The following is a 25,569-nucleotide window of genomic DNA, read 5'->3' as shown; positions in this document are numbered from 1 at the left end:
GTCATCATCACCTAGTCCATTGGAAAATCGTTATACAATTGAATAAAAAACCCAACAAGATTTGAGTAAAATAGTGCTTGTACAGAAGCTACTTTGGTAGAGAAAAGGCTATTAATCCCAACAAAAGAACAAAAAAGAGAAGGGTGGGTCAGCTGAACTGACCTGGCAGACTGCATCTGGTCTGCAGGATCAGGAAGAACTGTGGCTTTGTTAAAAAAAAAAATTGCTTCTGTTTTGCTTTACTTAATTCAGGAGTATGTTAGTTTTCTTCTGACCTTTAATCCTGGATGCATTTTATAACCTTCTTAAATTTACAGGGTTAAAATCTTCTGCAACCATCTAACCTCCTGATTTAGAAAAAAATATATGTTACTGTATCTGTATGATCTTTTCTCAAAAATCAACTCATTGCATATTAATACAAAGAGCATGTATTTCACTGTTATTGCTAGTATCAATTATTTCTAAATATTCTTTGAAAAAGCTTTTCTCTACATTTAATAAAACTTGTATAAACTTACCTGTTATACTCAGTGACAACAGAGAAAACTGGAAGAACATGATGTAATCATAAATGAGAACTTTCAATGTTCTAAACTGTGTTGCATATTTCATGCTAGATTTAAGGTAGGATTGATTTCAATTAGTGTTTCGTATCCAACTCATCAACAAATGTTAACTTTTAGAGCATTTACCAATACTTGAAACTTAGATAATTATGATTCTTAATAGAGCAAATGGCAGTATAAGAAATAAGAAAAGCATAAAGCTACCTATATGAAAATAAGTATACATAGGCTCCATATCCCTTGTGTGTTAGTCAGTGAGCAGGGTCGCTGAATAAGGACGGAGGGGTGTGTGGGTGTGTCTACAGGTGTGCACATGAGCAGATGGAAATACTGCTCTTCAGTGTTACAGGCCAGCAAAGGAATTTGAAGATAATGCTCTAAAATAAAACTAAATATGTCTCTGATTCTATTTACACCAGTGAGCCTGAAGCATCATGTTCTAAAATTTGCCTGTAACAAAGTGTAGCACCCACCTTCTTTTTTTTTCTCATGTGCTATTCTGTGTCTTTCTTACTTAAGAACTAAATGGCAAGCAATTTTTTATGGTGCTAATTATTCATATCTAGACACAGTGATGTTCCAAAGTAATTCTTGAAGAAACCAAGGTGATCAAGCAAGGCTTTTGAACATGCCACTTAAACGAAAAATAATCTTATATTTAATTATATTTTAAAGTACATTTGTTTTATTATACTGTGAAAATGCTATTTTATTATAATGTATATTTTATTATACTCTAGATTGTATAACACACAAATTGTGCCTATATTTTGTATATGAATATTTGCATTTTTTTAAAAATTGGAATTTACTAGCTAACTACAAAATAAAATATATTAATAACAAGTTTGATGCACAAACAACAAGCAAAATGCCAAGAATCAGTAGGTATAAAAATGCCTTTTATAAAGAAGTAGTTATAAATAACAAAGCCAAAGGGATAACAAGCCCATGGGCTTCTAATAAATGTTATTATTTGCTCTTTATATGTTGCTTATAGTCTTTTAGCTGTTCTTGTATCACATCAGGTTTATGAATTCTCAGAAATTATTGGTAAAAATAGTTGGAAAGAAGAAACACTGAATTAGCCTGGAAGGTGCATTGTTATCACTTTTTATTCTCTAATATGGAAATTTTAAAAATGAGATATTGCATTGTCTTTATATATGGTTACCTACATTATAATATTTTTCCTGGCTTCTAATGAGAAAGTACTAGTGAGGAGACAAAGCTCCTATATTTATTAAATGAAGTAGATGGTAGATATAGTATCCTGTCATTGAAGAGGGACACAGAAACACCCACTGATCTCCTTGCTACTAAAGATAGGCATCAAAATCTCTCCAACCTGCCATTGCACTAATATGACTGCACACTGACACAGCCCAAAACCACATTCCAAAAGCGTCAGACCATTCTTTGAGAATACAGGAGCAGAACAACTAAATTGAATTAAACTGTCCTACAAAAACAATAATGATTTTTATTGGTCTATTTTTTTTTTCTTTTTTACTATGACTGTCACCTGTGTTCATGACTTTTATTTTCATTTTTTGTCTTTTTATGCAGCTGTTCCACGCACAAGTGATACACAGTGTAGCTCAGTTCCAGAGCCCAGGTATGGAAGGAGGATTGGCTCTGAGTTTTCAGCAGGCTCTGTTGTTCGATTTGAGTGTAGTCCTGGCTATCTGCTACAAGGCTCAAAAGCCATCCGCTGTCAGTCTGTACCCAATGCCTTAGCTCAGTGGAACGACACGGTGCCAAGCTGCATAGGTAAGCAATTACATTTAAGTTGCCTGTTCTGTCACATGTCTCTGAATTAGGATTCAGGAACTGTTTCAGAAAATAGTGTTTAACACATATATTTCCTCTCTTTTGATTAATATCAGTCATGCCCAATTTAAAAGAGCAGTTTTCCATATCAAGAAGTAATTGAGTACCAGCTGGCTAGTAGGCAGTATAGTGTTTCATATAATGACTTAGATTTTATGAACAAGCGTGATGCACATTTTCTTGAACATTCATTATTTTCATGACTTATCTACAGCTTGAAATATAGGACAGAATTTAATTCTCCAGAAGTGGCTTTACCTGTTTTATTACACAGTACTTGCCAAGTATTTCTATCATAGATAGGATGATGATTTTTTTTTCAAGCAGAAGCATAGTGTACTTTGAATAACGATAACATTGTTAAATATAGCTAATTTTCTTCAGTGTGGAAATAGACTAGACTTACACTGGAGTAATGTTTAGCACTTCGTGTTTGGGTTTCTTTTTTTTTTCTTTTTTATTTTCTCCCTTCTTGGATTTATATCCAAGAGTCATTGCTAGTCATAGGAATTTACTCCTGAATTATTGTTCTAAAAATAAATATGTGTCCTATTTTCTATGTAGTCTTTTTTTTGTTTGTTTGGGGTTTTTTGTTTAGTTTTACTCTGTTTTCTTGAACTTTAAGAGAGTATCAGTGTGTAACAGTAAAAAACATAATGTACTGCACTGCTTTACCAGCTAGATCCAATATTGGAACTATCTTATGCAGTGGGTAAGTTAGCAGTATTTCTGTCAATCATGATTGTGCTTAACATCATGTCTTTACAGTTTGTTGTTACTCTCAGGTAAGACATGGTTAGCCTGTGCTGCTGCTCTAGGCTGCTGTTCTAGGCTGCACACACTCAAAATGAAGTTCACTTCTGAATTCTTTATTTATGCAGGTTGTATCTTATGCTGCATATCGTTCATATATTTTAGATAACAAGCATCCTAGGTTCAGTTGATTGCTTTATGTCTATCTGTTTATGCTACAAAAGCTAATTATTATAATGATCTTAGTTAAATTATTATTACTTTTCTGTTCTCTGTAGTGGTTTAAGTTGTGTAATAATTTTTGATAATACTTTCTTTCAGTGCCATGCAGCGGGAATTTTACTGAGCGTAGAGGTACTATTCTTTCACCAGGTTATCCTGAACCTTATGGTAACAGCTTGAATTGTGTGTGGAAAATCATAGTGACTGAGGGATCAGGTATTCAGGCAAGTCTGTATTCTGTCAAGCATGCCATATTAAGTACTTTATTTTTTTATTTATCTAGAAATTTCTTAAGATAAAAATCAGATATTTTTTGAGGGGTACTTGAAATATTAGTGGTTTGGTTTTCTCATTATTTTTCTTTCGTTAGCTTTATTTTATATTACTTTATTTTCACATGGGAATATGAATGAGAAATGATTAACAAGGAATTTTCTGTTTAAGTTTTGTAGCATATTGAAAGCAGGTCCTGATCTTCAGTCTGATATGTAAATGCTAACCCTTTCTATCTGCTAGGATAATATTGAGGCAGTTGGGAGCTCTGCAACTATCTTATTTACCTGTTTACACCTTAAGCAATTATTTAAAATGATGCAACATACATGCAAAATACTTACTTACCTAGTGTCATATTTCTGAGTTAACACAAAGTATAAAGTGAATATTAATATTTTATTTACATGTTTTTCCCCGAGATGTCTTTTCTTTGGATTTCTTATTTTTGTTCTTTTTTTATCTTGTTGTTTCTAGAACATTTAAAAATTTATATGGCTAGTGGTCCTAAAAGGTTCTGTGGTGTTGTTTTACAGATCCAGGTCATCAGCTTTGCCACTGAACATAATTGGGACTCCCTTGAAATATATGATGGTGGAGATATGACAGCACCACGTCTTGGGAGCTTTTCAGGTGAGGACATGTCAGGAGTTAAAGACAGTTTTATATATAGATGTGTGACATGTCTTTGTTTGCTCACACATACAGACAAGGAGTATGTATTACACAATTTGTGATGCCATTATGAAATGTTCTTATTTTTGGGAGGAGATTTCAGGTGCTGTAAAACATGTCAGTATTGAAATTTAAAGAGATTTTCAAAAGAAAATATGAAACTAAAATTACTGGGATTTAGTGGGTAATACTTTCGAAATCCTTTTCACTGCTGACTCATGTTCATCTTGTCCTCTGGGACCCTCAGGTCCCTTTCAGCTGCTCCGCAACCACACAAATCCTAGCCTATACAAGGCTCTTTTGCTTATTGTGAGACATGTACAGAACTTTGCACTCATCTCTGCTAAAGTCCATAATGTTCTTGCTAGTCCAATCTTTCACTCTGTCTAGGTTTCTCTGTAAGGTGGGTGACATGTCAGCCTCACCACTCAATTTAGTGTCATCCTCAAACTTGATGAGGGTGCTTTCAAGCCCTATCACCGCAGTAATTTCTGAAGATGTTGAAGCAGTGTGGGGGGACCAGTATCAGTTTCTGGGAGTTCCACTTGTGACAGGCATCCAGCCTGAATGATGCCATTGACTGTGGTAATTATGAGAATTAAAAACTAGTCCCATTTACTTCCCACAGTACAATAGGATATAACTTTTTATCTTATGGAATATCACCTTTACAGAAGTAAAAGAGTGGTGTTAATTTTTACCACATCCTACAAAGGAACTGAACTTCCAGAAGATCAGTTTTGTTCAAAGAAGAGTATAATAGTCATTATGAGTTATGATCTTCATTCTTACAGGACACCTTAAACATCCATAAATATATGTCAAGTTCCATATGGTTACCATTGATGAATACATTCAGTGCGGGCAGCTGGGTGAGCAGCTGCAATGTGAGCTGCAGGGTGAGCTCTGGATGGCAGAGCCTGAGGCAAGAGGCCGTGATCTGACAACCCTTTTCACAACTTATGGCCTGGGAACCTGTGTCCTGTCCAGGGGACGGGACACTCAGAGACTCAACAGGAACCAGGAACTCTGCTGGGAGAGCCAAGACTTTTGTATGTGGGTAGACTGAGTGTATAAAAGTCCAGGATGCTCTTTTGTTCAGGGTCCCTCCACAGAGGCACCAGCTTGAGCTATTTCTGTGTTACTGTACCGTGAATAAATGGCTTTATGGAATGATGCTCTGCTGTAGGACACCTGGGGTCAGTGTGGGGTTGTGCAGGGATTCAAGCGGGGACCTGTCAGCCCACTGGAGCTGCTCACTGTGAAGAGGCTTCAGTCCCAACAGTGAAAGTCTCTGGTGAGTGGGAGTGTGACCACACTGCCTGGATGGTCAGACAGGGAAGTTTCCCTAACTGACACCATGAAATGTCCTCCTTCCAGAAATATGCTTCATTGTTTTCTGTACTCCAGGGTAAGTATTGTGAGATGTGAGTGCTCTGTACTGTCTGTGAATTTCGATACTTTGAGTTTTCATGTCAGACAGTTCCTTAAAGACCTCCCTGTCATCTTTGAGCTCCTCACCATTATATAACAAGATTTTGCTTAATACAGTTTTGGATTTAAAAGTATTTACAATTTCCTAGTTTAGATTGTTGACTTAGGACAATAATTCTTTCCATCATTTTTTTTCAGCCCACGTTTCACAGTTACCACAGAAACAGAAAATACCCAAAGAAAATGAAAATATTTTTTATGCATCCACCATTGAAGTTCATTAGCTACTTGGTACTGTCTTTGAGGGTAATCAGAGAAAATGATGTAATTTTTAGTCTCTGTAGATCTTCCAGCTTTAGATTGTAGAATGGTGGTATCATGTATTAATAAAGACAATGTTGTGTCACACAGCAATTCCAGGAGCAAAAAATGTAACCTGGATGAATGTGATATGCTTGTTGTGTAGTACACAATAAAGTCAATGGCACAGAGTTTTATTATACATATTTGAATTAGAATACGCTAGTATGTCATATGTCTTCTTTTTTTTTTTTCTTTAATGTGTTGTACCTGCTTCATTTCCTGTCAGATCCTCTGAATTAGCATAAATGATTGGAATATTGTAGAGAAATATGTGGGGTGGACACAGAGGAAAAATCTGGACTGCTCTGTTCTATCCTGCAAGCTTTATATATATGTGGGGGAAAGGTAAATGAAAGCTGAGCTTGTTCTCATATTCAAATCTTTCACTCATGTGATTTTTTTTATGTTTACACTCCAAGTCAAAACACTTTTTCTTCTGTCCTAAACATGATGGGACCTTGTTTGATTCTGTTTACATAGGCACTTATTATTATGACTTGTAATCAAAATTTTCTTGCAGTTTCAGGAGAAAACAAGGCAGAACATTGCAGATTATTTGCGATTTCCATGGAAATAATGAGAAGAAAAGAAGTCTGTTTGATTCAGTCCTGGATATGTCTTTTCAATATAAACCTCTGATATATCAGCATGTTACAGTTTATTCCATAACTTTTATTTTTCCAGGTACAACTGTGCCAGCATTATTGAATAGCACCTCCAATCAACTTTACCTACATTTTCACTCTGACATTAGTGTGGCAGCAGCTGGTTTTCACCTGGAATACAAAAGTAAGACTCCTTGTTTTTTGAAACTCTTTCGGGAAAAAGCATGCATGAAGAAAAGGAGACAGAGAATTTATAATATTCTTTATGCTTGCTTGGTTGTTTTTTTTTCTTTCTCAACTACCAAGCCTAGTATAAGTGACATCTATTAAACTGAAGATTTAAATGAAGTGACATTTGAGATTTATGGAAACCAACTTTCACAAATAAGCAGGATATAAAAAACCAACCTGGCAATTCAGAACATTTTAAAAAATGTAGAGTTTAACATTGGTGTAGGGTTTTTTCAACATATTTCAGCTTAGTTCTGGAATTTAGGGGTCAAAAAATTAAGTAAGAGTTGATTTCCCTCCATGGATATAGATAAAAACAGAGCAGATAACATTTTTTCCTACTTATACATGCATATATTTATGCCTTGCTGTTCTTTCCATGCCATCAAATTATTTTGTCTCACCAAATTGCTGTAATTGCAAAACCCAATATTTTATTCTCAGACCTACAAGAAAATGCTAGTTATCTTGGTAAATCAGTGGTGGCAACAGGAGAATAACCTAAAAATTTTAATAGCAAATTCTGCTATATATCAGTTCTTTATGCAGTCTGATGAGTACTTTGATGAAGGTCACAAAGTAAATCCTCCTTAATGTATGCGTATGAGCATGGTCTCTTTTCTTTGAAAGGTCAATGAAGAATTTTCTTGAAAATTAATTTTTTCTATTAAATAGACTCCAATATTAATTTCTAAAAATGTTAATGATGTTATTAATATTTTAAAAAGTAAACATAAGTAAATAAGCACATGGATTATTTTTAATAAACTCTTTTTAGGATAGAGCTTAAAAAATTGTAAAGAAAACATAAAGCTGCACAGAATTTCAAAATATTAGACTTTCAGCTCATAATAAATATTTTAAATTAACTGTAGTCACAAGATAATTTTATATTTTCATTTATTTTCCTGTATTTTTCAAGCATGTATATGCAAATATGTTGTGGTTTGGTTTTTGGTGTTTTTTTTTTTTTTTTATATATACAGATGTTCTAATGATGATGTTGAATGGAAACCTGAATATTACTTCTCCAGAAATTTTTTTGAAATCTATTATTTTGAAAATTTTCTTGTTTATTTCTTATTTCTCTAGAAATTTCCCATCACATTAATATTTTAGAATAAATGGCTGAGAATTTCTACTTAAAAAGATATTTTCACCAGTACAAATGCTATAAGCGTGTCTGGGTTTAGATCACTGTGTTAGGGAAAACAGATTTATTTCAGTTAAATATATTTAGTTGGCTATCATTTGGTCACATATCTTACATTCCACATTGCATATTGCTGTTTTGAAGTAATTGATAGAAGTTCATAAATACTTTATAAAACTTCAGCCCCTGATGACATCTTATTTTAATAGAAAATATTTCAATAGAATTTAAAAATTTCATGGTAAGGATCTGAGCAGTCTCCTCCTGCAAACCCTAAGTACATATCTAAGCTAGGCAGGGCAGAGATGTTCTTTGTAGCCTTTGAAAACACGCAAGTCTTGCAGTGAATAATATAATTTTGTGATTTACTTTAGGATGTTTCTGTGTTAGACATCAAGAATGTAGGTTGTTCAAGTTCAGTGGTCTCAATTTCTATGCTATGGTCTGATTGATGGCTTAGATTTTTTCCCCTTTGTTTCTTTTTTGTTTGCTTTTTTTATTCTGTTATTTGTTTGTTTTGTTTTTAAAGTCAGATACACACACCTAATTAAAAAAAAAAGTTTGGTCAGTGCCTTAGAAAAATTTCATTCTGGTCATAACATAATTGTAAGTATTTTTGAAAGTCGCTATGTGATGTTGTTTCTTGTTATATCAGAAGGGTTGTAGGTGTTTAATCTAGTTGCAGAAACCTATGGTGAACAAAGCAGTAAAATATGCAGCAGATATCTGTAGGAAAGACAGAAATATTTAACTAATCCTTCATATGTGTGTGGTAAAATAAATAAGGTAATTATTTTCAAAAGGAACAGCAAGTCTAATCACAATGTCCTTTGTTGCATTTCTAATATGTACAACAGAAGAAAGAATAAATATTCCTTACATTTGATTGAATTTCTTTTAAGCTTAATGAACAAAAGAAGCAACTATCCAAATGATATGGTTTAGAATTTTGCCTGTTTAATTCAATGGCCACTGAGGTTTCTTCTTGGTCTTAAAATCTCTTTTATTATTTCATGAGTAGCTTAAATATTTTCCTTAGTATATAAACAATTAAAAAGAAGTCTGGAAATTATGAGTGTTTGCTCAGCATGTTGCTTGAACTTCTCAGTTGAAGTCAGGTTTGTTTTAGTAAGAACTGAATATATGATGAATATTCGTATGTAGGTTTAGGCTGCAAATGTCTGTAAGTATATACATATATGTCCAAGTGTAGCAATTACAATTAAAATGTTTCAGTAAAAATCCTAGCTTATGCAATTAATATTTTGATATTGCCATCTAACCTTATTACCTTTTATTAGGATATGTAGCACAAGTCAGCAGAATCCATTTTGTAAGCTTTCAGCTTAGTGCTACACCGAGGTGAAGAATATGTATGAGAAGACTACTTTTAGTCACCATCTTTTCTGAAACCCCTCTATTACATCTTTTCAAGTGTTAAAGGTTCTTGGCAGCTGAAATAAAAAGGATTCACTGCTAAGGGGACCAGAGAAAATGACTGTCTTTTGCAGTACTTCTCTATCATGAAGATCTCTAATAAATTCAAAGATAAAAATCAGGGTAGCAGAGAAGAAAATGTATTCTTCCAAGTAGCATATTGTATTTTACAGGTACAAATTAAGATCTTTCATGCAATTCAATCTTTATGTGGCTCTTCAGTGCAGCACTCTTTTCTTTTTCTTGTGTTAAAGAAGGTGTGAATCATAATTATGCCATTTTTAATTTAGCATGTTGTGATCCTGTCAGTATATCTTTACAACAGTAGCTGTTGACAAGAATCTGACCTCTCTGCAGTAACTCATTGAAATAAAGGCAATTTTTAGGCTGGTGTCTGAAGGATGAGGTTTTGAAAGGGACAGCTTGGATTTTGGTGTGCACCATCATCAAAATAAAAAGAACAATTCACTCCATTTTGATGTTTTCTAATATAATAAATAACATGCTTCCGTTGCCTGCAAGGGGGTGTGTGGAATTCAAAAAAAAAAAGAATGCCTGATGACTTTTGGTCTAGCTGTCAAGAAATTCATGTGTTGTCCAGTTTGCAGCTTTCAGAAATGGACACTAATGGCCACTCACATTGTCAGATGTGCCAGCAAGGATTTTCTTTCTGCCAGCAATGGCAGTGATGTTTGGACAGAATTTGAGGTAATTGTAGGCATGTATATAATTATGTAAGTAAGGCATATTTGTCTTATGCCACAGCAGAGTCAAGAAAGTATTTTATTTAGCAAGTAGTAAGTGGAAGAAGGTCAGTGAGAGGGTTATCATTCGTGACATTGATGTGTTCTCTTTTGTACTGCATAACAGAAGCTGAGCTCTGAAGAGCACAGTGAAGCAATCCTTGTACCTTTTTTGATTGCTTGGACTTGACATATAACATGTTTTTCCTTTATTACTGGCTGTTCACATGCAACCTAGTTTAATATTGCATTTCAGTTTCTGAATAATTTGGTTCTCTAGTTTGTCCCCAGATGCCAGAATTTGTTTGCTTTCTCTTAGCATTCTTTAAACTAGTTCTAACTAAACTAGTTTTCTAACTAGACTGGGTTAGTATTATGTAATGATTAGAATAACAGAGACTTGAGGATTCAGAACAGCATTTGATTCTGCTCTCAACTCTGCTCTTGGGAAAGTAATTTTGCTTCCTAATGTCAAATATATCAAATAAAGTCAATTATGAGTGTTTTTCACATTGTATTTTATGACATTCTGGTAGAATATCTATAATTTTCATCATCAGACTAAAGAAGTACTATAAACACAATATTATAGAAAGTATAAGCAGCCAGCACAAAAAGTTTTACCTAATTATTTGAATCTGTTAAAGATAGATGCTTACTATAATAATACCATATCTAATAGTTACACAGAAAATGAATTTGGAGATTTTCTTTTGATCATAGTCTGTTTAAATTCTGTATTTAAACAAATTTAACAAATGGTAGAAACAGCTCTTACAAGCACATCATTACTATTGCTATACAGTCACTGATGTAACTTTCTATAACTCAGAAAAATACATAGAAGTAACTTTATTCATACAGACCTAAGACTTGGGCCCTGTTACTCTCAACACACAAAATGCTGAGTTCAACTAAAACACAAATTTCTTAATGACAGGAACTGAACTTCAAATTTATGTTCACATAATTCAGTAAGTACATTACTATCCATAACCAATTTAATAACAATGTCTTTCTGATTCACTTAAGTTGTGTCTGAACACGGGATTCTCAAATTAATGAATAACAGTCTGTATACAGTAGTTTGAATTATTGAGATAGCACATTACCCTTCACTTAAAGCTGAAGCAAACAGTTTTTGTGGATGCAGATCACAACCATTAGTACTTGTGCTCAAAGGAATTTTCCAGGCACCGATACATTTGCAGTACTGTGGCATACAGAGTGGTTGACCAAAAGAATGATACTAGTAAACTTGCAGCAAAACCAAACCATTGAAGTTAGTGGCAATACCTTTGTGATTATTTGGAACGTTGCAGTTCCACACAGTGACTACACGTGAAGTTCCTAGCGGCCACATGAAAGCACCATAACATCATTTGAAAGTTCATTATATTGGTAGAATATAAAAATCTGTACGTTCTATGATAGAAATTGCTGGAAATCTGTAAAGTATGTGTAGATATTGTCCTAAATTATGCATTCCAGTGCAAAAAAGAACTTCAGGGAGGTCCCGTTTCTTGCAAATATTAAATGATTTTGTGCTGATTTGAAATTTGTGGTTAATAACTCTTGCATCATTTTTATGAAGACTACATATCTTGATATCTCTCAGTCAGAATTAGAATGGCTTGTTGTTATCTTCATTCCTAAATAAAGTGAAATATAATAAATCTCGGAGCACAGGATGTAGAAAGAACATACAGGACTGTAGAACTTATTTTCAGGAAAAAAAAAAGTGCAGCTGCCTCAGAATCACAGTTACTGGTGAAAGCATAAAACTTTTGAGAATTCCATGTGCTTTATTAGAAAAAAAAATTATTTACTCTAACTAGTATTTTAATGCAAATGATGGGAAGAGTGTGAAGTACAAATCACAAAATTCTTATGTGTGCATTTAATATTTGTAAGGCATTTAAATTAGAGTGATGAAAAGTAGATAAATAAAGGTTTAGGGGATAGAGTTAAAACTCTGTATCAAAATGTGTGAGCAACATTATTGGTAAGAAAACTGTATTTCCTTAGAAAGTCTAGGGTCCCAGTAAATAATATCGCATGTTGTTTCATGATGAATCATCTGGAAAAACAGACTCCAAAATGCTAGATATCAAAGTTAAATATCATGTCATTTCTGTAGTAAGCACTGTCTAGCTGCACTTAATATCCCTAAATGGGTTAGATTTCATGAAAGACAGTAGGAATCAGTTGTCTGGTTGTTTTTTCCCCCCACAAATGAATTGAAGTATGCACAGTATCACATTCAGAGAATTGTCACGTTTGTTTGATTTTTATTGAATTTTATGCTAATCAATTCTAAAAATCTCTTCTCACACATTGTTAAAAAATTTTCATTCTGTTCTGACTTCTACATATCATATTGTAATAAAATAAAAAACAAAACCAAAAACCAGCTACTTATTTATGTTTCACCAGTAAGCTTTCTAATTAATAAACAACTTCAAAATTAAGATTATATATTTAAAATTGATTTTTCCTTTATAAAGGTTTTAACATTGTAAGGGGGGTGAGATTCTTTTGTCAGACCATGAACTAATTCTTCTGGTCTTTCTATTTGCAAAGAAAATCTTAAAAGCAGAGAATTATTTAATATAGTCACCAGTTTCCTAACTGTCTTGTTATTTGAAGCATTTTAGCTTAGATAGCAGAGTTGATACTTGATTCTCAGTAGTAATGACTAACAAACTTCTCTAGCTAGGCACCCAAGGGAAAAAAAAGAAAAGTGATATGAACTTGACAAAAAGCAAAAGTTTGTACTTCAGGCTGCCAAATTTAGGAGAACACATTTGAGAAATTAGTAATCATGGAGAATCTTTGTGAAACTAATCTGTTTGCTAGCACCCGCCTTAAAAATAATTAAGAACAGACTGTCCAGTCACACTTATGCAAAGATTTAGTTTTGGGTTAAGAGTACTATATTTCAATTTCTGAACTTCTTTATGTTCAATGGAGTTGTTTAAACATAAGAAGCCACTGATAAGGTCTGTTCATTTTTTGTTGACAAGAGAAAATATGCATAAAGTATATTCTCTCTTTCTCTCTCCACTTCCTTCACAAGGGTAAGAAAAAAAAATTAAAATAAAACTTAGAAAAACAAGACAAAAAACCACAGGCTGCTTCAGAAACCAGAATTACAGTACTGGCCTAGGTGGAATAAAACCATGTAGCAATGTGACATATTGATTGGTGCAGCCATATGTAATCTTTTTACTTCAATCATGCCACTTGTATTCTGTAGAACAGTTCTGAAAACTTCTGTTGTAAGTAAAATTTCAGTTTAGTGTTGAAATGAATTTTTCATCTGCGTAAAGAGTCATTAGAGCAGAGAATATCAATGAAGAGTTGTTGTCCATTCATCTTTGTTTTTTCAATCTTTGTGCTTATTTTCCTCAGCTGTAGGCCTTGCTGCCTGTCCAGAACCAGTAATTCCTAGCAATGGGATCAAATCAGGAGATAGATATATGGTGAACGATGTTTTGTCATTTCAGTGTGAGCCAGGATACACATTACAGGTATTTCTTTCTTTCTTTTTCTCTTTGAATGATACACTGTGAAATAATTGAAATAAAATGGCAACAGACACACCCATAACCTATTCTAATGAAGAGTCTGTAGCGTGTACATAGAGGTGATTTAAGTAGAGTTTATGTAAGTGCTCCCACACTATGAATGTGTGACATTTCTGGCCTTCAATAAATCTGGGCTTGCAAATCTTGTCTTAGATCAACATACCATTGAGCAGTAACCATCAAAATGAACATGGAAATAATGGGGCTAAAATGTTTCATCTAGGAAATTATTATATATGTATTATATGCTATGTACTACTGTGTTTTCCCTTTTTTTGGCAGTGATTTCTCTTGGTGAAATTCTAAGCATAGTGGTAGAAATGCATCATGGGATTTCATATCCTGCTCAGGAATTGTAAAATTTCAAAAGCAAATTTTATTCTTGCTAAATCTACTCTTCAAAATCTTTCAGTGAAAGAAATATTTTAAATTAAATTTTAAATTTAAATTTTAAATTAATTCAATGGTTGGGTATGTTCTTTTTTCACACACTGGTTTGTTTTCCCATTGCAGACATGTGATTGAGCTGCTGTTTGTAAATGTCTCAGCACAATGTATATCTAAGACTGAAAGCTTTTTACTTCCCTCATTAGTTTCTCTTATTCATTTACATATATTCCACCACTGGAACAATACATTGAAAACACCTGAGTTCAGAATCTTTCACTTGCTATTAGGTCCCAGTCAAGACAATGTAAAATCTATATCAGAGAAAGCAAAGTATCACAACTTCTGCTCCAGAGAAGGATAAAGTTCCCCATAGGAGGATGGCCAATTCAATCTTCCTTCAGCATGGATAGGATTTTTCTTGTTCTTATATTTTTAACCATTCTCCTAAAATTCTGACAGGATTCAGACTGAACATCTGAGCTCTAAACTGGGTGTGGAAACACCTGCACATGGAAAGTGTCTCTTGGTAATTAGGAATATACTTACATTTCTAGTCATGTATGACAGAGGTCAAGTATTTAAACTAATCCCTGCTCTTTACATCTATAGCATGACTTGAAACAGAAGCATTCCATATTCATAGCAAAAAAGATTCTGCTATACAAATATCTTACTAAGTAGAAAAGATTCAAGACTTGAGCACAATAAAGCCTGCTCTACCCATCATGCTTATTTAATGGTTTGAGGGTTACTTAGAAGCCAGATGATGGCTCATATGTAAGATACTTATGTTTTTTTGTTTAGAGCAAAATAAAAATTAATATTATTTTGAAAATACCTACAGGTATAAAACTTTTAACTTCTGGAGTTTTCAACTTTATTTTCTCTATTTCATCTTTCCCATACAATATCCTTTGTGGGTAGCATGTCAGTAAGAAAAAGCGAGATTTGATAACATTTTTATGATATCGTTCCTTCATAAAGGACTATGTATTATGAAAGCTCGCCTCCCAAATAGATTCTGAATTCCATTTCAAGACTTTTATTGTGCTATTAACAGTTTTCTATTTCTAAGTAACATTAAACTAAGTATATGTTGGCATGACATATTCTACAGATAAATCTACATTGCTATAGCCAAGGTAAAGATATGGAAGTGAAATTTGTTCTTTTGCACTATTTATTTTTTAGAATGGGGTGCTGGCATGCTTATGGCCTAGGTGAAGTATCACAGTTCAGTAATTATCACAAACCAGAGATTATTCCTCACAGGTAGTTTGCATTGAGACTTTGTTTTGCAGGTGAAATCAGAAGGAACAGGTTAATGAGGTGGATATACAAAACTCTGTCTTTGCCCTCAAGCCTAGAAAACAAGCCAGCATACTTCCACTAGTAAAAATGTAGCTTATATGTCCTTAAAGGGCTTTTTTGTATGCATTGAGCAAAATTTAGCATTATCCATCCCTAGTCTCAGGCAGTCTATTTCAGTGTAGAATCTATGTGAAATTCAACTTGTACTAAACCTAGTTACACAGCAATAACTATAATTGTATTTTCAGAGTTGTTGGGTTAAAAAAAGGGTAATCTCTTTTTGTTGTTGTTGTTGTTTGAGAAAGATTCCTATTTTGAATATTTGTAGAAAAGTTGTGTGGATTTCTTTATGTACTTTTATTCAGTTCCACTCTATCGTGAAAGGATCAGGATCTGGTGGTGATGCTGGTAGGGCTGTCTTATAATTGCTGTTCATAGAATTACCATAGGGTGTTTAGTGCCTCATTGCTGTGATCCAGGTCACTGCTTCAGGGCCATTAAGACTGAAATACCCATAGGTAAACATCTGCTTGTTGGGCAATCTTATAACAGTGTTCTGATAGAAAAAAAAACAACAAACCAAACACAAAAAAACCCAACTAACCTTCTACTAGTGGTTTCCACAGGAGATTGAATAGGATATTCTCCAGTTTATTTCATCTAGAAGCCAGCTATGTAATCTCAATCAGCTGTTTAGGCTGTCATTATGACACTAGAGATAACAGCCAGAGATAAATAACCTTCAAGGGCTCCTTCATACTAAGATTTTGTGTTAGGACAAGAACCTCACTCTTAAAGAGTTGTTCTTCTTCACTGACTAGGATATCAAAAGGTTAACACAAGTATCTAACTTCAAGCTGCTTAGATTTAGTGGGCTGACTTCTACTTGTATTGCCCATTATATTACGCATCTTCTGTCCTTACCTTTTTCAACTAGAAAACTTTTGAATTTTGCATATGAAAAAAGGCAGTATTCCATTTTTAATTACGTGGATTAGAACTAGATATAACCTCAAGATACAGGATCCGCAAATTTTATGTCTGTACTTAATATAGTACTGCTGAATTATTGAGGTGGAATGATAACAATAGAATATGAATACTTCAGAAGTGGTTGGAATAAGTAAGGGAAACTTTTTGAACATACACAATCAGACCTGACTTAATGTTTTGGATCTGTTCTTACTTAGAAAATAATCAGAAATGTGAGTTCATAAATATAGTATTAGTATAAAAAATCATGTATTTGTGAGATCTGCATGCAAAAAACCCTGTTAAAACTAGATTTCAATACACTGTGTATATCACTATCACAAAACCATACAATTTCTTTTCTGTAAGCAGATCTTATCTGTAGCCCTTAAATATGACTAACTTCACTTTTGTTTTTATACTTACCATGATTCTATTATGAAATACTTTCTTAAAATGTCAAAGCATATTGTTTTTAACTGTATTTTTACCTCTATTTCCATACATATAAAAATTTGATACTCTCTGTGGAATCTGACATATATGAAAACTATTTTCATTAGCTTGTCTAAAGTGTAAAACTAAAGTCCTTCAATATCCAAATTCAATAAAAAGGTTGAATATTTTCAAAATATTAGTGAGAATTTCTATGCTGTATGGACTCTGCTGTAAGAAAGTGCATGCCCATCTATGTACAGTATGTTGCTCAGGCAGAAGAAATAAAAGTGATTCTAAATTAAAAAGAAGTAATGATGAAAATAAGGTTCTATGGGGCACAGTATGTTTGCTATTTCAAAAAATACAGATCAACACGAATTTGCAGAATACTTCTTTTTTTTCCCCCCACTCTGGCTTTGAATTTATCCTCAGTCTTTATGGAACATATTCACAGCTAGCAATAACAATCAGCTGTGGATTAGTTTATAATTGAGACTTAACAGAAAAGTCATAGAGCTCAAACTACTACCTGGAGATACATAAGAAAGGTAATTGCTAGCTGTAGGATTAAGTGTCTCCCCACAGGAGGGAACTTTAAAAGACTGAAATCAGAGTGTGCTCTTGTTGGAAAGAGGCTTCAAGCCAGAAGAATCATTTAATTTTATTTTTCAAAAGATCTTTTATAGGCCATTTTATGTTTTGCCTTACTGTGGTAGTTAAATTATGGTTTCCCCCTCGACTCACATAAGAGACACGCAATCACAGAAGACTAGAAAGAGAGAATAAAATAAAACAGTGCAATCATAGAAGACAAAAAGAGGGAATAAAATAAAGCAGTGAATATTGCATTAAGTAAATTATTCAAAGCTAATCCATTTTGCAAGTAACTAAGATGACACAATAAGTGCATGTATTTTTTTCCTTTAAAAAGGTTACTGTTAAGAAAAAATGTATTTTTTTTAATTGTTAGAATTTTGTAGTGTTTTTATAAGAAAAAAAGTAATTTAATTTTTCATCATTGTAGTAAAAACTGATCCTTTTTGTTTTCCTTCCAAGTAATTTTCTGGATATATTTCAGTTTGGCTTTCAGAAGCTGATTGCCTAAATATACTCAACTAAATTATTAATTATACTAGTTTTATTCCATGTAATCCTATGTGAACTTTATTAAAGGTAGGGTATGTAAAAATTCCAATTGATGTGGAGGCAATTTCATTAAATGGATTTTCATTTACTTTTTTTATGAGAATATGATCACTACAAATTATGTTTAAATAAGACTTCATATTATATTGATGAGATGTGCTACCTTAATAAATATTAGACTCTTAATACACTTGATAAAAATAGACAAGAGATGTTAAGTGACTTGCACAATTTTGTATATTCAAATGACTAAAACAGGAACTAAACCTTGTTCTCAGTACCATGTCTCAATCTATGTACCAGTTACTTCCACTCTTGAGGGCTTTTTCAGCTTTTGCATTCCAACAGCAGAATGTATAACCTGAGTTCCTCAGAGAGCAGAATTGACAAAAAAGGCTTTTCTTGTGCTACTGTTAAATTTTCAATGTGAACTGTTACTAGAGCAAACAAAGCTGGGAGCATTTTGCAATTGGTCCTAGGCAACCACACTGAAGTATGTGGGATTAGACAGCAGGTTACAGACATTTTGTATTTCACTTCCAATTGCCACATGATTCTGCTTGGTTCTTGGGATTTTTCTTAAAAATAGGCCAACTAAACTAAACACAACAGCTAAATAGAGACACTTGTACATCTATAGCTGACTGCCAAGATGTTGCATGTATGCAATGGGTCGTGTTGGGAGGTCCTGTGAGAGGTCAGTGCCTGCTGGTCATTTGTTGATGACTGTCTTGGCATGGTCCACATCTATACCATCTGCAGCAAGTAGATGTGGAACAAATTCCTCTCTGTGCTTGTACTACTCACTCAGAACAATGGTTGATTCACTCCAGACTGCAGCCTAAAAATTAACCACTGTGCTTACACTGTGAATGGAACACACTAGAATTGAAATAGGGAGTGAACTAATTTGACCATATTAATGCATGTAGTTAGCTGCTGTTGTCTTATAACCATACTTTTTTTAGTCAAAAATGTGAGGAGGTTTTCAAGTTAGCAGAGGAAGGGTGTTTTAGAAAATTTATCCATTAGAAAAATAAGAACATAAAACCTGAAATATTTAAAAATAGCATTTAAAAATTCATTTAAGTAATTGCAATGTAGTTGGCTGATATAAGAAAAGACATTGATTAGATTATCCAGGAGGTCTTCTGTACCTCTGCCTTCCAGGAAAGTCCCATAATGAGTATCTGTAATCTAATATTTTGCGCTTTCCAAACAGGGCCGCTCTCATATTTCTTGTATGCCAGGAACTGTTCGACGCTGGAACTATCCATCTCCTCTCTGCATTGGTATGCATCCTTACTTGTTTTCACTGTTCTGACCATCAGTCAGAAGAAATTCCTGGCTTTGTCATGCCTGCTGTTCTTCAACTTAATTCTGTTTAGTTCAAAACATTTTTGAGTTTCCATTTGTGTCTATGACATACAGTTTAAAAAAAGAGATTTTTTCTTTAATATATAGTGTATATGCCATTTGAAAAATTACCATGTAAGTGGGCAAAGGAGGAAACCCATATGTTAATCATTGTTTAGCTTGTCCTGAATACTCTACTTTGAATCAGGGTGAATCTTCTTCATAAGGGAGAGGATATTAACATGTTCCTTTTCCAAAAAGCTCAGTGTGGGTAAACTTCTCAGGCACAAGGCAGGTAACGCAGGGCACCTCGGAGTTTTCCCAAAGAAGCAGGCAGTGGAGAGCAACTCTGAAGCCAAGCCTTCAGGGGTGGTGGAATGAAAAGGAGTTTTAGGGATCCAGAAAAGGCTGGCTCTTTTCATCTGAGAAAGATGTTAAACTATGATAAGTTAACAAGCAAAGCTTAAAAGAACCAGTCAAGGTTGTGCTGTCTTTTGGTGTTCTTATTTCAAGAAAAGCAGGAATTTAGAGGTGAGAAACACATGTCCATAATAATGTTCTGTCACTTCAGCTTTGAAATGTATTCTTCAGTGAATGCTTTTAATTTTAATATTCAGTAAGCAAAAGCTGTTCCTTTGAGTTTCATATCTAAGAGGAATTTAAAAGATTGGGATAACATTGAGCAATATTAAAGTGAAATAATTTTAAAGATTCCTTTTCAAATTGACCCTGTACAATATTTTGTATTGTCAACTTCTACTGAAGCAGTCAATTCTGATTAATATGAAAGCAGTGCAAATCCTTCAAACCAGTTTTAGACATGGAAAATTTATTCACACTGGTGTGTTTTGGGGTTTTTGGGCAGGTTTGTTGTTTGTGTTCTTTTTGTAGTAATTTTCTGTTTCACCTTGTATATTAAATATAGTTCCTGTTTGCAAATAGTGCACTCATTGAATTATGAAATTGTGCTATCCTGGAAGCTACAGTACCCCTAAGAAAACAAACGAACCCTTAAAATATGACTCCCCCTTTCTCCCACCTCCAACCCATAAAGTGTTAATGTCTATAGAATGAAAACTAAAATCAATTCTTTCCACTAAATATTTAACATTAAAAGGAGGTAAAGACATTTGAGAAGTCTGAAACTGATTTCTCAGCTTTTCAGAGGAGTTCTTTTGATTTTGATTCAATTTTTTTCTGTCATCTAATCAGTAGATTATTTTAATTTTTCAGTATAATTATTAAAACAGACAGTATCACAGTATCACAATTGTGTTATCAGATGATGTAGCAATATAATACCTGGCATGAAGACTCACAGACTTTAAAGTAATGATTTCTTACATAATGAATATAGATGGCAATATTTTAATTTGATTTCTTGAAGTTATTTTTTCTTCATATTACTGTCCTAGCAAAGGTGCAAACTCAGCCACTTCTTTGCAAGTTGTTTTACGTATTTATAATGTAGCTTTATGCCATTTTAAATTATGCAAATAGGTTTTCATGAACTTGCTGAATAGCAGCATACTGATAGAGCAAGAGTAATTCTGTTATGGAGATAGTCTATTCTTTCTGAATGAAAGCAAAACCTGTGGTGAGTTTTTTTTTTTTCTGTTTGCCTTTTTTTATATTCAAGTGTGATTTTAGCTATACAGTCTGATAGATCTGCTTCTACATCACGGGTCAGTATCGTAAATCAGATTAATTCCAGATTTCCTCTGATTATGAAGCATATGTCAGCATAGCACCAGACATTTCTAACCATAATTGTCAAGCTGAGACAGTGGGTTACCCAGTCTATGTGTGCAACTACACATTTGTAGTTAAATTACAGTGAACTTATGGCCTTAAGTAAACATTTTGCTCTAAATCAAATTATTTTTTTGTTTCTCCTTCATGAGTAATGTTTTGAATGTGCTAAAATTCACTCCTTGGGGGTCATGGGGCTAAAATGAAAAAAACATTTTTTTAAATTAAGCATGTATCAAATATTAAGAAATAATATTAATAAAAATACAGTGACTTTCTTTTTATTTTTAATAGCTAAGTGTGGTGGAACACTGACAAACATGGGTGGTGTGATCCTAAGCCCAGGTTTTCCTGGAAATTACCCTAGTAACTTAGATTGCACATGGAAAATTTTATTGCCTATTGGATATGGTAAGTAAACGTACATTGGAAAATCAATTATTTGTAATCATCAACTTGAAATGTATATAAGTATTGTGATTTCTGGTATGCAGTAGATTTTAGATTTTATCCAGTGAATGTATTGTGAACCTCTTACATTTGCTATCTTTTGATTCTAAATCACTGGCAATTTAAAAATACATCTTTGTCAAAGCAACTTGTTATTAATTTCTTGTGTCTCGGAAACTTATTTCAAAGCAAATAAAATGTGTGGCATGAAGATATGTCAGATGAAATAAATAATGTAGCTTTTACATTAATTAATGATATTTTGTTTAATGTCCTTTCACTGTCATCCAAGTGACATTTTAGCAGTATTTTTCTGTTCTGTAAAAATGAAAAAAATCTAATTTCTAGCACTACAAATTTGGTTAAAAGCATTCTCAAATTGTATTCCAAATCCTAGATGGCATTTGCCAATTTAGAAACTTTCTAGGTTTACATTGAAACTATTGTCATACAGAAAATATCTTCATAAATAAGTGAAAACTATGTTGAGAAGGTAATCATGGATAATAAGGATCATATAAGTTAATGTATAAAGCAGTTTATTTAGTAGCTTATTTAGTTTTGGCTGGAAAAACAAAACAAAAAACAACCAAACAACCTTTTTTATACAACTGATTCAGTCTCAAACCACAGAGGCAAGGAAATGAGCTATAAATAAGACTGAGCGAATTACCCTGGTGATTAATTTATAAGGTTCTCTCCTGGAGTGAAGAATATGTCTCTACTGCTAAGTAAGACTGTCAAGCAGAATTAAGGCATTAAATATTTCACACTGCTTTGTTGGCGCATTCAGTAATTCTGTTTTATTCCGTTACAACTGGTTCTTCAGAGTCTACCAGAGTTAAGTTATGTGCAAGTAGTGTATTTGCTAGTTACTTGATACTTTTTAGCTTTCACACTAGGGGTTTATCCTCCATTCCTCTTTTAATATTGTTCATACATATAATTTGAGAAGCCTGGATTCCAAGTCATTAGTCCACATGAAAGTAGTACCAGTGCTTCAAAACAGCTTTTCCCATGAGATTAGGCTTATACTACTGACTGTTAAGCATTTTTTCAATGCTGAAAGGCCTGGTTCAACCACCGAAGAGAGTTTGTGGTAAATTCTCTGAAGTAAATCCGTGTCACCAGTCTGGAGTTCAGTGCATCTTACAGGGCTGTATACAAGGTGAAATGGCACGAAAGACGGACTGGCCCAACCTGAAAGGAAAGGGAGACAAATACAAGTGACTCGGGTCAGGAAAAGCAGGCTAGAATAGATAGTTGGAACTAGGAAGGTAAACTTGTGCCACTGAAAGGTCGTTCTCTTAGACTTTGTGGGTGCTGATCTGATCTGAGTCTCTATGAGAGGCCCAGCCCGGCTACAGGAATGCTTTTGTGGCAGAGTCCTGACAATGCCGTGGCACAGTAGGATTTGTGATATGCCCCTCCCTTGAGTGTTGCTGTTGACTGGTTTAGGAATCTGGCAAATACCTGGTGTTGACTCTGTGACTTCCTTTAATTGATCCTTCCATGTGTGTTTATGATATTTATTGATAACCAAAAATTTAGAAACTCCAACTCTTGTAATACTTAGCATCCATTTCCTTAACTTAAACACCACACTTTGAATAGTGACTAAAATTTAATATAGTGTCTATAACAATTACTATTTTTATTTACATGCTGTAATATTAGGCAACATGAATGATAAAACTTTGTTTTTCTTTCTCAATGCTGCAGGTGCACACATTCAGTTTTTGAATTTCTCTACTGAAGCAAATCATGATTTCCTTGAAATTCAGAATGGGCCTCACCACACCAGTTCTATGATTGGCCAGTTTAGTGGAATGGAACTCCCATCACCTTTGCTAAGTACTACTCATGAAACACTTGTCCATTTTTACAGTGATCACTCAGAAAACAGGCAAGGATTTAAGCTGACATACCAAGGTAAATGCGAGCTAGCACAATGATGCTTGTGGTTAGAAAGAAAAAATAACATTTTAATTAGGTTTTATTATTATTGTAAAAGATGTATTTGGCATATGCTACATAGCATTTTTAAATTTGTGGATTCCTTAATTCATAGGTTGGAATTTTCAAAAATGAAATTGTGTTGAGTTGCAATATATGTTTCATTGATGTAAAAACCTGAAAACAAGGTCATGTTATTTTCCAAAGGTCATATACCTGATACTCCTTTCCATACTCTTAAGGTGTACTGTTGCTGAAAAATACTCTAATATTCACTGGTTTGTTTTCCCATTTATAAAATCTTGCTATATTTAATGTATTGTATTTAATGGATGAGTATTTAAAAATACAGTAAGGGTTATTTTCAGGTGAAAAGTTTTTGATAGTTTGTGAAAGTTTGGCTTGGAAACCAAAACGAAACCAAGACAAGTTTTATAATTCCTATGTTATAGCAGTCTAGACTTACATGAAAAATTGCAGGAAATTAAAAGATGCCAGATAACACACATTTTCTATCTATTCTCAAATATATATAATCAATATTTGAAAATGTGAACTTTTTGTGGTCCTTTACTGTTATCTTTTTTCTTCATCTTCATTTTTTCCTTGTTAATTTCACATTAGTGGCAATAAAACATCATTATTTTGTGCACATTTTTGCAATATTCTTACTGACAACAGTTGAGCCCCATGGCAAGATCTGTACAGTTTAAACCAATGGAATTGCTGGTTGAATTCTCATCTAACCTCAGTGGGAAATTCATGCTGCCTTATTCTATGACCCTAATTTAGGTAACTTGGATATATGTTGTGGGTAAATACTGGTGGGCAGTTAAGCACTACACAGCTATTGGCTCACTTTCGTCCCACCCATAGTGGAATGGAAGAGAAAAGGAATAGTCAAAATAAGAAAGCTAGGGGGCCAGCATAAAACACCTTGTTTAATAAGTGAAGGATGAGAGTGAAAAGAGATAACGATAACAAAAAAAAAAGTGGTGCAAAGGCCTTCACTCTCCACTGGCCATAGACAGACTGGTGCCCAGACAAAGATGTCTAAAGTCTCTAATCCCCCTCTCCCTTTCGTTACTGTTCATGATTTTATATGATATGGAATATCTCTTTGTTTAGTTCAGGTATATGCCTGGTTATGTCCTGTCTCAACCTATTGTACAGTCCCAATCTATTCACTGGCAGAACAGAGTGGGAAACAGAAATGCCCTTGCTGTTGTTCAACAAAAGCCAGATCAGTATTATTTTAGCCACAAATCTAAAACACATCACCATATGAGCTGTTGTGAAGGCAACAAATTGTCATATCCAGGCCAAGCACGCTATTTGTTTACATACATACACATATATACTGTTATAGTTAGATCATACCTATGAAGTCAGTGGATAGAGAGGAAGATTCTGAACACCTGTATTAGGCTAAGGCTCATAAAGCATGCCCACAAAGAAGTCTTATCTCTCTGTTGTTTGTGGAGTTTTGTTCTACCACATAGTCTTAGAAGTAGGGAATACTCTTCCACATCACACCCACCTAGTGTGAGTTTCATTCTGAGCAATCAATGGTAATTGTGATTGGCAAGCTACAGAAATGACAAATAAATAAAGTACAAAGCCATGTAGAGTGTTTTCTATCTCGTCTCTAATATTCTTTGTTCTGATTCTAATTAGTGTGTTTTTCCTTACTATAACAAGCCGTTCCTTAATGGCATCGAGTCTTTGTAATTTCAGCTACATGTCAATAATTCCAGACTACAGCATTTTCTGTCCTGAAATGAATAGATAAATTTTATGTTATTTGTAGACTGTACAACATATTCTTCTAGAGGCAATGTTGTAGCTTGCTCAATAGGTGCATAGTTTATTACTCTTTTCTTCTATTCTTCCCTTTCTCACTTTTTCCAATAGGAC

At 33.8% G+C, this 25,569-nt stretch overlaps 1 protein-coding gene across 1 annotated transcript in view; it reads left to right on the top strand.

Annotated features, from left to right (window-relative positions):
* CSMD1 (CUB and Sushi multiple domains 1) overlaps positions 1–25,569 on the top strand; it is a 1,094,767-nt gene that overhangs the window by 941,685 nt on the left and 127,513 nt on the right. Inside the window, exons 34-41 of the mRNA XM_071548449.1 lie at positions 2,139–2,342; positions 3,477–3,601; positions 4,187–4,283; positions 6,807–6,911; positions 13,706–13,824; positions 19,361–19,430; positions 21,541–21,657; positions 23,419–23,628. Of these exons, the coding sequence (XP_071404550.1) occupies positions 2,139–2,342; positions 3,477–3,601; positions 4,187–4,283; positions 6,807–6,911; positions 13,706–13,824; positions 19,361–19,430; positions 21,541–21,657; positions 23,419–23,628 (1,047 nt within the window). The remainder of the gene's footprint in view (positions 1–2,138; positions 2,343–3,476; positions 3,602–4,186; positions 4,284–6,806; positions 6,912–13,705; positions 13,825–19,360; positions 19,431–21,540; positions 21,658–23,418; positions 23,629–25,569) is intronic.

Source organism: Pithys albifrons, chromosome 2, assembly GCF_047495875.1.
Source record: "Pithys albifrons albifrons isolate INPA30051 chromosome 2, PitAlb_v1, whole genome shotgun sequence".
NCBI classification, from domain to species: domain Eukaryota; kingdom Metazoa; phylum Chordata; class Aves; order Passeriformes; family Thamnophilidae; genus Pithys; species Pithys albifrons.
Note: the sequence above shows the minus strand (reverse complement) of the source record. Positions and strands in the feature narration are given on the sequence as shown.